The following is a 13,271-nucleotide window of genomic DNA, read 5'->3' on the forward strand; positions in this document are numbered from 1 at the left end:
ATACAGTGGAATTAATTTGATATATTCGTAAACAAAAAAAAATTTATTTGTTCGTAATAATTTATTTACTCATAAAACTGGATAAAAGAGGCTGATGTAACAATTAAGATAAAGGAAAAATTAAATAGTAATAAACAAAATCTTATGTTATTTGTTACGAGGAATTTGTTTTAAAATTTTACTTATTTCAGAGAAAGATTTATACATGTTCGAAATTATTATCGAAACAAAATAAATTATGTGCGTTAACTCGCGAATAAAAATAATATAAACAGAATTATATTTCTGGGAAATCGTGGAAACTCCGTGGAAAGTTTCCAACAGTATTGTTTGAAATATTACAGAAAAATGTTGCGTCAAATATTTCGAATTTACTATAAAAACACTACTGTGATATGGGAATACACGAATATAAGGGATGTAAACGATAAAAAGAAAAACTTGCGTTAACGAGCAAGAAATTCTCAACTTCACTCATAAAAAAAAAAAGAAACGCAAAATTTATGAATCACTGCACTCAGTAATTGTATGACGATAGTTTGAATTTCGATTCACTCGATTATCATCCCTCCAAGCCATGACGTACTTTTGAAGTGGGTGGTAATTCAATAATTATGACGTCATTAAGGGTGGGTAGTTCTTGCAACTAAGAACAAAGCACCAAGTATGCAATTGTTCCTCAAAATTAGTGATTTTTTATTTTTTTTGGGAGATCTTGCTTTGTCATAAGTTGATTAAGACACCAAGAACCAAGAATACAATTGTTCCTCAAAATTAGTGATATTTTATTTTTTTTGAGAGATCTTGCTTTGTCATAAGTTGATTAAGGCACCAAGAACCAAGAATACAATTGTTCCTCAAAATTAGTGATTTTTTATTTTTTTTGGGAGGTCTTGCTTTATCATAAGTTGATTAAAGCATGTTTAAAAAAAAAAAATTGCAATTACACACGTTAGTTTATATTGTAAAATTTTTTGAATCACCCCAGGAATTTTATAAAAGGGGTTGCAACAAGTAAATTTAATCAATTGACCATAAGTAACGATTGTTAGAGTTTATATTAATTTAATTAAGACTGTAAAATTTTTTGGACCAACCCAATAGTTTTATAAGAGGGGTTGTGTAAATAAATGTTAAAATTATGTATGTTTATCTATATTAGTAATTTTCTTTCGCTACTTTCAAGATTCTGCATCCCCTAATGCTTGAAATTACGATTTTGTTACAATTTTGACTAAATAAACCAAGAGGGCAAATTTTTTTAGTAATTTTATAAAAGGGGTTGCAACAAGTAAATTCATTCTTTCGACCTTAAGTAACGATTGTTAGAGTTTATATTAATTTAATTAAGATTGTAAAGTTTTTTGGACTACCCCAATAATTTTGTAAATGGGGTTGTTAGAAAAAATGTTAAAATTATACATGTTTATCTATATTAGTCATTTTCTTTCGCTACTTTCAAGATTCTGCATCCTCTAATAATTAGAATTGAATTTTGTTAAAATTTAGACCAAATAAATCAAGATTTAAATTTTTTGAATTACCCCAGGAATTTTATAAAAGGGGTTGCAACAAGTAAATTCAATTAATCGACCATAAGTAACGATTGTTAGAGTTTAGATTAATTTAATTAAGATTGTAAAATTTTTTGGACCACTCCAATAGTTTTATAAGTGGGGTTGTTAGAAAAAATGTTAAAATTAAGCAAGTTTACCAATATTAATAATTTATGTTCGCTAGTTTCAAGATTCTGCATTCTCTAATAATTAGAATTCTATTTTGTTAAAATTTAGACCAAATAAATCAAGATTTAAATTCTTTGAATCACCCCAGTAATTTTATAAAAGGGGTTGCAACAAGTAAATTTAATCAATTGACCATAAGTAACGATTGTTAGAGTTTATATTAATTTAATTAAGACTGTAAAATTTTTTGGACCAACCCAATAGTTTTATAAGAGGGGTTGTGTAAATAAATGTTAAAATTATGTATGTTTATCTATATTAGTAATTTTCTTTCACTACTTTCAAGATTCTGTATTCTATAATTCCTGAAATTATGATTTTGTTAAAATTTAGACCAAATAAATCAAGATTAAAATTTTTTGAATCACCCCAGGAATGTTATAAAAGGGGTTGTAAGAAAGAATTTCAATTTATCGACCATCAGTAACGATTGTTAGAGTTTAGATTAATAGAGTTAGAGTTAAGATTAATTTAAGATTGAAAAATTTGTTGGACATCCTCAATAATTTTGTAAATGGGGTTGTTACAAAAAATGTTAAAATTATACATGTTTATCTATATTAGTCATTTTCTTTCGCTACTTTCAAGATTCTGCATCCTCTAATAATTAGAATTCTATTTTGTTAAAATTTAGACCAAATAAATCGAGACTGTTAAATTTTTTGAATCACCCCAATGATTTTTATAAAAGGGGTTGCAACAAGTAAATTCAATCAAGTGACCATAAGTAATGATTGTTAGAGTTTAGATTAATTTAATTAAGATTGTAAAATTTTTTGGACCACCCCAATAGTTTTATAAGAGGGGTTGTGTAAATAAATGTTAAAATTAAGCATGTTTACCAATATTAATAATTTATGTTCGCTAGTTTCAAGATTCCGCATCCTCTAATAATTAGAATTCTATTTTGTTAAAATTTAGACCAAATAAATCAAGATTTAAATTCTTTGAATCACCCCAATAATTTTATAAAAGGGTTTGCAACAAGTAAATTTAATCAATTGACCATAAGTAACGATTGTTAGAGTTTAGATTTATTTAATTAAGATTGTAAAATTTTTTGGACCACCCCAATAGTTTTATAAGTGGGGTTGTTAGAAAAAATGTTAAAATTAAGCATGTTTACCAATATTAATAATTTATGTTCGCTAGTTTCAAGATTCTGCATTCTCTAATAATTAGAATTGAATTTTGTTAAAATTTAGACCAAATAAATCGAGATTTAAATTTTTTGAATTACCCCAGGAATTTTATAAAAAGGGTTGCAACAAGTAAATTCAATCAATCGACCATAAGTAACGATTGTTAGAGTTTAGAGTAATTTAATTAAGATTGTAAAATTTTTTGGACCACTCCAATAGTTTTATAAGTGGGGTTGTTAGAAAAAATGTTAAAATTAAGCATGTTTACCAATATTAATAATTTATGTTCGCTAGTTTCAAGATTCCGCATTCTCTAATAATTAGAATTCTATTTTGTTAAAATTTAGACCAAATAAATCAAGATTTAAATTCTTTGAATCACCCCAATAATTTTATAAAAAGGGTTGCAAGAAATAAATTCTATCAATCGACCATAAGTAACGATTGTTAGAGTTTAGATTAATTTAATTAAGATTGTAAAATTTTTTGGACTACCCCAATAGTTTTATAAGTGGGGTTGTTAGAAAAAATGTTAAAATTAAGAATGTTTACCAATATTAATAATTTATGTTCGCTAGTTTCAAGATTCTGCATTCTCCAATAATTAGAATTCTATTTTGTTAAAATTTAAACCAAATAAATCAAGACTTAAATTTTTGGAATCACGCCGGTAATTTTTTAAAAGAGGTTGCAACAAGTAAATTCAATCAATCGACCATAAGTAATGATTATTAGAGTTTAGATTATTTTAATTAAGATTATAAAATTATTGGGGTAGTCCAAAACAATTTACAAGTGGGTTTGTTAGAAAAAATGTTAAAATTATGTATGTTTACCAATATTAATAATTTTCTTTCGCTAGTTTCAAGATTCTGCATTTTCTAATAATTAGTATTGAATTTTGATAAAATTTAGACCAAATAAATCAAAACTGTTAAATTTTTTGAATCACCCCAATAATTTTTAAAAAGGGGTTGTAAGTAGTAAATTTATTCTTTCGACCAAAAGTAACGATTGTTACAGTTTAGATTAATTTAATTAAAATTGTAAAATTTTTTGGACCACCCCAATAGTTTTATAAGTGGGGTTTGTTCCAAAAAATGTTAAAATTATACACGTTTATCTATATTATTAATTTTTTTTCGCTAGTTTTAAGATTCTGCATTCTCCAATAATTAGAATTCTATTTTGTTAAAATTTACACCAAATAAATCGAGACTGTTAAATTTTTTGAATCACCCCAATAATTGTGTAAATGAGGTTGCAAGGCAAAATTTCAATTTATCGATCATAAGTAACGATTGTTACAGTTTAAACTAAATAAATCAAGATTGTAAAATTTTTTGGACCACCCCAATAATTTTATAAGTGGGTTTGTTCCAAGAAATGTTTAAATTATGTATGTTTACCTATATTACTAATTTTCTTTTGCTACTTTCAAGATTCTGCATCCTATAAGTCTTGAAATTACGATTTTTTTTAAAATTCAGACCAAATAAATGAAAACTAAAATTTCCTGCTACACCCCAATGATTTTAAAAGAAGGGTAGTAAAAAAATAATTTAAATTTATCGCCGATAATTAACGATTGTTACAGTTTAGACTAAATAAATCAAGACTCTAAAATTTTTTGGACCACCCCAATAATTTTATAAGAAGGGTTGTAAAAAAAAATATGTCAAAATTATGCACGTTTACCTGCCTCAGAATTATTGAAATTACATTCAAAAGAATGCAAAATTTTCTGGACAGCCCTAATAATTTTACAAATGGGGTTGTTAAATAACTTGTCAAAATTACACACGTTTACCTATATTACAAATTTTCTTTCACCACTTCTAACAATTAGAATTACATTTTGTTAAAATTTAAATCGAATTAATCAAGATTGTCAAACTGTCTATAAAACTGATTTTATAAGAGGGGTTGTAAAAACAAATATTAAATACACGTTTTTCCCATATTATATATTTTCTTTTACTTCTTTTAAAATACTCCAACCTCTAATAATTGAAATTACATTTTGTTAAAATTTGTTGCAAATAAATCAAGATTCTTAAATTGTCTGCACCACTAATTTTATAAGAGGGTTTACAAGAAATAAATTCAATCCATCCACTATAAGTAACGATTGTCTGCAAAAGAATCTCTTTCTTGAGATTCAAATTGCATCAATAAAAAAAAAAAAGTAACGATTGTTACCTCATATTACAAATTTTCTTCCACTTCTTTTAAAATACTGCATCCTCCAATAATTAGAATTCCATTTTGTTGAAATTTGTTGCAAATAAATCAAGATTATTAAATTGTCTGCACCACTAATTTTATAAGAGGGTTTACAAGAAATAAATTCAATCCATCCACTATAAATAACGATTGTTACCCCATATTACAAATTTTCTTTCACTCCTTTTAAAATACTGCATCCTCCAATAATTAGAATTCCATTTTGTTGAAATTTGTTGCAAATAAATCAAGATTATTAAATTGTCTGCACCACTAATTTTATAAGAGGGTTTACAAGAAATAAATTCAATCCATCCACTATAAATAACGATTATTACCCCATATTACAAATTTTCTTTCCCTTCTTTTAAAATACTGCATCCTCCAATAATTAGAATTCCATTTTGTTAAAATTTGTTGCAAATAAATCAAGATTATTAAATTGTCTGCACCACTAATTTTATAAGAGGGTTTACAAGAAATAAATTCAATCCATCCACTATAAATAACGATTGTTACCCCATATTACAAATTTTCTTTCACTCCTTTTAAAATACTGCATCCTCCAATAATTAGAATTCCATTTTGTTAAAATTTGTTGCAAATAAATCAAGATTATTAAATTGTCTGCACCACTAATTTTATAAGAGGGTTTACAAGAAATAAATTCAATCCATCCACTATAAATAACGATTGTTACCCCATATTACAAATTTTCTTTCACTCCTTTTAAAATACTGCATCCTCCAATAATTAGAATTCCATTTTGTTGAAATTTGTTGCAAATAAATCAAGATTATTAAATTGTCTGCACCACTAATTTTATAAGAGGGTTTACAAGAAATAAATTCAATCCATCCACTATAAATAACGATTGTTACCCCATATTACAAATATTCTTCCACTTTTTTTAAAATACTGCATAATTAGAATTCTATTTTGTTAAAATTTAGACTAAATAAATCAAGACTTAAATTTTTTGAATCACCCCACTAATTTTATAAGAGGGTTTACAAGAAATAAATTCAATCCATCCACTATAAGTAACGATTTCTACCCCATATTACAAATTTTCTTTCACTCCTTTTAAAATACTGCATCCTCCAATAATTAGAATTCCATTTTGTTGAAATTTGTTGCAAATAAATCAAGATTATTAAATTGTCTGCACCACTAATTTTATAAGAGGGGTTTACAAGAAATAAATTCAATCCACCCACTATAAGTAACAATTATTACAGTTTACACTAAATAAATCGAGCTTATATTCTGCCCCAGCCAAATAAGTTTACAATAAATTCCTTCAACCATATGTAACAATTCCCATCCCCCGTAATCAAAAACCGTTCCATTTCCCCAATTACATCCAAGATGTCCTCCACCACCGTCAAACGAGACCAGAAGTCGATATAATCCCGCGCGATCAATTCCAGGACGTTCGATCTTATCAATGGCGAGATCGGTGCGCGAAGGGCGTTCATTCAGAGCGAGCGAGTGGTTCGATTCCGACGCATCGGGTTGAATGAAGAGGAACGCCGACGCCCGAAAAATTTTAGTGACAATTTAGTATAACTTTTGAACCATTGAAGATATCAAAGTATGGTTTCCACAGAAAAATATTAAAAAATTCTCCCGTTTTAATAACGTACAGAATATTTTGTAATTATTACTACTATGTCTAATTAATTTTATATTTATGTTTATTCAATTGGTCTCTGCGATGTTTTAAATGTAATTGTTTCCAACAAATGTGGCGAAATGAATCAGAAGTGTATTCCTTATTTTATATATATTATTTTCTTAGACAATTTGTATTGAAAAATGAGAAGTGTATTCCTTATTTTAGATATATTATTTCCTTTGACAATTTATATTGGAAAACATTTAATTTTTTGATTATATAGAAATATATAATCCAATATTATTTCAGATAATATTGTTAAACACTAACAAAATGTTACAGTAAATAAATATGAAAATTAAAAAATTTCAAATCGTTCTAAAAAAATTGTTTTTGATTGCGGGGACCAATTATAATAATTTTTGGTCAATAGACATACCCTCGAAATCGTAACCATTTTCGAGAAAAAAATTCCTTACCAAAAATATAATTTCAGGCCAGAAATGTCACCCCAAAATTTCATGCTAATCTTTAAAACACCATAACTTCTGAACGGATTGGACGATTTTAATGTTCAAACAGCCAAACGCCGCGTATTTTAGTGTAGAATATGTAGAAATTCTAAAAATATTCGAAAAGTTGTTCCTTGAACCCGCAAAATGAGAAAAACTCCATAAAAAGTGGTCCAATTTTCAAATAGCCATAACTCCTATAATAGTGAATATATTTCAATGAAACTTTTTTATGAAGTAGAGCCCATAGGTACCTACAAAAAAGTATTAAACAACTTCTCTGTAGGACGTCAAGCGGAATTATTAAAAATCAAAAACGAATGTTTAAGGAAAATCGACAAGGGGTAGGTGCAGACATTTTTTGACAAAATTAAAAAATTTCAAATCGTTCTGGAAAAATTATTTTTAGTTGCGGGGCTCAATTACAACCATTTTTGGTGAACAGACATATCTTCGAAATCCTACACACTTTCGAGAAAAAAATTCAGAAAAGAGCCTAAATTTTTCGACGGAAAAAAAAATTTCGAATCGTCCTGAAAAAAAATATTTGCAGTTGCAAGGGTCAATTATAATCATTTTTGGTGAATAGACATACCCCCGAAATCCTACGCATTTTTGAGAAAAAAATTCTTTACTGAAAATATAATGCATGACCATAATAAATGTCACTTCGAAAATGTTTAAAAAATCATAACTCCTGAACGGATTGGACGATTTTAAAGTTTCGAAATGCAAACAACGCGTATTTTGCCAAAGAATATTTAGAAATTCCAAAAATATTCGAAAAATTATTCCTTAACCCCATAAAGCAAGAAAACTCCCATAAAAATGGTCCAATTTTCAAACGACCATAACTCCTACAATAGTGAATATATTTCAATGAAACTTTTTTCTGAAGCAGAGCTCATGGGTACCTACAGAAAATTATTAGACAACTTCTCTGTAGGACGTCAAGCGAAATTATTAAAAATCATAAACGAATGTTTAAGGAAAATCGACAGGGGGTAGGTGCAGACATTTTTTGACAAAATTAAAAAATTTCAAATCGTTCTGGAAAAATTATTTTTAGTTGCAGGGGTCAATTGCAAGCATTTTTGATTGATAGATATATTCCCGAAATCCTACTCAGTTTCGAGAAAAAAATTCGAGAAGGTGTGAAATTTTTCAAGAAAATTAAAAAATTTCAAATCGTTCTAAAAAAATTGTTTTTGATTGCGGGGACCAATTATAATAATTTTTGGTGAATAGACATACCCCCGAAATCCTACGCATTTTTGAGAAAAAAATTCTTTACTGAAAATATAATACATGACCATAATAAATGTCACTTCGAAAATGTTTAAAAAATCATAACTCCTGAACGGATTGGACGATTTTAAAGTTTCGAAATGCAAACAACGCGTATTTTGCCAAAGAATATTTAGAAATTCCAAAAATATTCGAAAAATTATTCCTTAACCCCATAAAGCAAGAAAACTCCCATAAAAATGGCCCAATTTTCAAACGACCATAACTCTTATAATAGTGAATATATTTCAATGAAACTTTTTTCTGAAGTAGAGACCATAGGTACCTACAAAAAAGTATTAAACAATATTTCCGTACAGCGTTAAACGAAATTACTAAAAATCAAAAACGGATGTTTAAGGAAAATCGACAGGGGGTAGGTGCAGACATTTTTTGACAAAATTAAAAAATTTCAAATCGTTCTGGAAAAATTATTTTTAGTTGCAGGGGTCAATTGCAAGCATTTTTGATTGATAGATATATTCCCGAAATCCTACTCAGTTTCGAGAAAAAAATTCGAGAAGTGGTAAAATTTTTCGACAAAATTAAAAAATTTCAAATCGTTCTGGAAAAATTATTTTCAGTTGCAGGGACCAATTACAATAATTTTTGGTGAACAGACATACCCCCAAAATCCTACTCATTTTCGAGAAAAAAATTCAAATAGATGGACAAATTGTCGTTCTACAGCCGCAACTTTGAACGTTAATAACTTTTTAACGAAGCCTCCATCAACAAATTGGTATTCTTGATTTTCGTCTTATTTTGGCCTCTAGAATCCCCCATTAAAATTTTTCCCAGGTGTGGCCGAACACTGTGTATAATAGAGGCTTATACTATCATTCTCATAAACGTACCATTTCCATACATATTTTTATAAATGCACAATTTTTTAAATTAACCCTACTTTAATACTTAACCTGAACTATTCCTATACATGTTTCTATAATCTGAACAGTTCTTTTGAAAAATCTATCATTATCATTATATTACATCATTATATTATATTACATGACACCAACAACTTTGAACATTAATAATTCAGAAAGATGGACGAAGATGGTTACGATTTTTATATATCATCTAAAAGAAAGTATCCCGAAAACATTGAGATATGTTCGAGTGTGGGACAATTTGGGACTCAAAAGATATTCCTTGCCAATTATAAAAATATTGACAATTTTCTGTAGTACATTCAACGTTACATTCCTGGTACAATAAATAAAATAACTTGAGTCGTAATCAATATTTTTTAATAGACAACAATGCTGTTTATTGTAGAAAAGAAACGAAGAGAAAACATTAAACGAGATCGTCAAAATACCGTGAAAAAGAAAGTACATTTGAAAACATTAAACTTCAACAGTTCGATACAGCCATAATTTACAGTTAATTTCACCAAATTCTTTAATTCAAGGTCAGTAGATATTTGAGAGGCAATACCAATTGATTAAAAATTTTTTATTTGATGAAAAGTTCATTTTTTGGCAAAACGTCACCAAAGTCTTCGATCCAGCCCGCTGCGCGACGTCACCGGCAGCGCCACCGCGCGGCGAACCGCGCAACCAGCCAATGGAAAGCCCCCTAACCGTGCTTCCCCGCGCATATATAGAAAGGCACCGCAGCGCATGCTGAAAGCTTCTATCGATCCGTCTGCGCCCCGAGCTTTCTCGCTCCTCTCACAAGCTTCGCGAACGCCGCCTGGGCAGAGTCGTCTCGCGGCCAGGCGTATCTTTCCTTTCACCCCATCAACCTTCGTCCGTGAATTTCCGAGCCAGACGACGGACCAGCGATGGCGCGGCGCGTGGACCACACCAAGGCCGTCTTCGTACTGTGTGAGTTCCTCGAATCCTCGACTCTGTGTTGATAATCGCTCTGCGACAGAACGGACAGTGCTTTCGTTGGAGGGTTGCAGGGGGTTACCCTTGGGTTTAGACTGTGGATCGTGTCGAACGAGGAAAAATTTCACGACTTTTCATAATCTAGATGGTATTCAGAGGCCCTGACCCTAACTCTGGCGGACACACGATGTCGCAACGCGTTTTAACGATCGAGCAGGTCATCGCGTTCCTCGAGCTCGATCTCATAAATTCGAAAAATTAAAGTATACGCTGTCTTCGTCGGAATAAAAAATATAGTCGTTGTTTCCCATTCGAAAAATTGAAGAACACACTGTCTTCATCGGAATAAAAAATATATCACAATTTTTGTCTTTTAATAATGTCTCTAGTCGCTGTTTCCGTTTGAGAAGAATTTCGTGGCCCGGGGCTCTGGCGTAGACAGTTGTCTTTGATATTGTCGCGCGATAGCGTGGGGCACAGCGACATTTCGAAGGAGTCAACCACCTCGCGAACACTTTCGGTTCGGAGGACCGAATATTTGCATAGAATTGCGTGTTATTAGGAGAGTCGTTTAAGGGATGATTTATTTTCTCGTAGGGTGTGTCTTGAGCACGGCGTTCAGCGTCCCCAGCCCCTCGACGGCGCCGCAAAAGGTGGACGAGCATCTCTACACGACACGCAGAACGCCTAGGGTCATCTTCGATTTGCCTGTTCCCAATTCCAAGCTACCCCTGGTAAGAGGAATGCTCCCCACCGCCCCTCTGGGAACGTAAACAGAGTGTCTCGAGGAAACGAATTACGCGAGGGATGACGGGGATGTAGTTTCGCGAGGAAGTTGAATATTTAATGGTCGCTGGGTGGTTTTTTTCGCGATCGATACACGCACCGGAAGTAGTGAACGCGTTGTAACGTATGTGGGGAACAATTATGTAAATGGAGATTCGTAGGATGTGACCTTTCCGGTTGTCGAGGGAGGGGGCGCGGCGTGTCGGTGTTATCGGTGGGTGGTAACTGTGACAGAGCCGGTTCGAGTCTCGGCGATCGAAATTTTACTGTGGAACGAGACGTTTTACGATTGTCTTTTGGAATTTTGTTGCACGTGTTTTTTGTAATTATTTAATGACTTGTAAAATTGTCTGAAAATTTTATTGAATTTTTATTTTTTGTCTGTAGGGTAGAGTATAGGAATTAAATTTTTTTAGATTGTTTTTGATTTTTTTTTAGTTTCTAGAATAATTATTAATCTGTCTGAATTAACTATAGAATAACTATAGAATGGTATGTAAAATTGTTTAAAAATTGTATCAAATGTTTTTGATTTTTTAATTTAATTTCTGATTTTTTTTTTAGTTTCTAGAATAATTATTAATCTGTCTGAATGAACTATAGAATAACTACAGAATGATTCGTCAAATTGTTTAAAAATTCTATTTAATTTCTATTTTTTATTTGGATGATAAAATATAGGACATTAAATTTTTGTAAACTGTCTTTGATTTTTAAATATTGAATTTCGACAATAATTCTTAATTTGTCTGAATTAACTATAGAATGACTATAGAATGGCTCATAAAATTGTTTAAAAATTGTATCAAATGTCTTTGATTTTTTATTTTAATCTTTGATTTTTTAATTTTGAGTTTGAACAATAATTCTTAATTTGTCTGAATTAACTATAGAATAACTATAGAATGACTCGTAAAATTGTTTAAAAATTGTATCTAATTTCTATCTTTTATTTGTTGAATAAAGTATAGGAAATTAAATTTTTGTAAACTGTCTTTGATTTTTTAATTTTGAGTTTGAACAATAATTCTTAATTTGTCTGAATGAACTATAGAATAACTATAAAATGGCTCATAAAATTGTTTAAAAATACTATCAAATATCTTTGATTTTTTAATTTAATCTTTGATTTTTTTTTGAATTTCTAGAATAATTCTTAATTTGTCTGAATGAACTATAGGATAACTATAGAATGGCTCGTAAAATTATTTAAAAATTGCATCGAATTTTTATTTTTTATTTGGATGATGAAATATAGGAAATTAAATTCTTTTAGACTGTCTTTGATTTTCTAATTTTGAGTTTTAACAATAATTCTTAATTTGTCTGAATTAACTATAAAATAACTATAAAATGGCTCGTAAAATTGTTTAAAAATTGTACCAAGTATCTTTAATTTTTTAATTTAATCTTTGATTTTTTTTTGAATTTCTACAACAATTCTTAATTTGTCTGAATTAACTATAGAATAACTATAGAATGGTTCGTAAAATTGTTTAAAAATTTATAGAATTTTTATTTTTTATTTGCATGGTAAAATATAGGAAATTAAATTTTTGTAAACTGTCTTTGATTTTTTAATTTTGAGTTTGAACAATAATTCTTAATTTGTCTGAATGAACTATAGAATAACTATAAAATGGCTCATAAAATTGTTTAAAAATTGTATAAAATATCTTTGATTTTATAATTTAATCTTTGATTTTTTTTTGAATTTCTACAACAATTCTTAATTTGTCTGAATTAACTATAGAATAACTATAGAATGGTTCGTAAAATTGTTTAAAAATTGTATCGAATTTTTATTTTTTATTTGGTGAATAAAATATAGGAAATTAAATTTATTTAGACTGTCTTTGATTTTTGAATTTTGAGTTTCTACAATAATTCTTAATTTGTCTGAATTAACTATAGAATAACTATAAAATGGCTCATAAAATTGTTTAAAAATTGTATCAATTGTCTTTGATTTTTTAATTTAATCTTTGATTTTTTTTTTCATTTCTACAATAATTCTTAATTTGTTCAAATTAAATATAGAATAACTATAGAATGGTTCGTAAAATTGTTTAAAAATTGCATCGAATTTTTATTTTTTATTTGGTGAATAA

The 13,271-nt window shown here is 29.1% G+C and overlaps 1 protein-coding gene across 1 annotated transcript in view; it reads left to right on the forward strand.

Annotated features, from left to right (window-relative positions):
- Positions 1–10,182: 10,182 nt before the first annotated feature.
- LOC143348837 (lysosome-associated membrane glycoprotein 5) overlaps positions 10,183–13,271 on the forward strand; it is a 28,003-nt gene continuing 24,914 nt past the window's right edge. The window contains exons 1-2 of the mRNA XM_076779498.1: positions 10,183–10,368; positions 10,972–11,108. Coding sequence (XP_076635613.1) covers positions 10,326–10,368; positions 10,972–11,108 — 180 coding nt within the window. The 5' untranslated portion in view covers positions 10,183–10,325. The remainder of the gene's footprint in view (positions 10,369–10,971; positions 11,109–13,271) is intronic.

This window comes from Colletes latitarsis, chromosome 12 (genome assembly GCF_051014445.1).
Source record: "Colletes latitarsis isolate SP2378_abdomen chromosome 12, iyColLati1, whole genome shotgun sequence".
Lineage (NCBI taxonomy): Eukaryota > Metazoa > Arthropoda > Insecta > Hymenoptera > Colletidae > Colletes > Colletes latitarsis.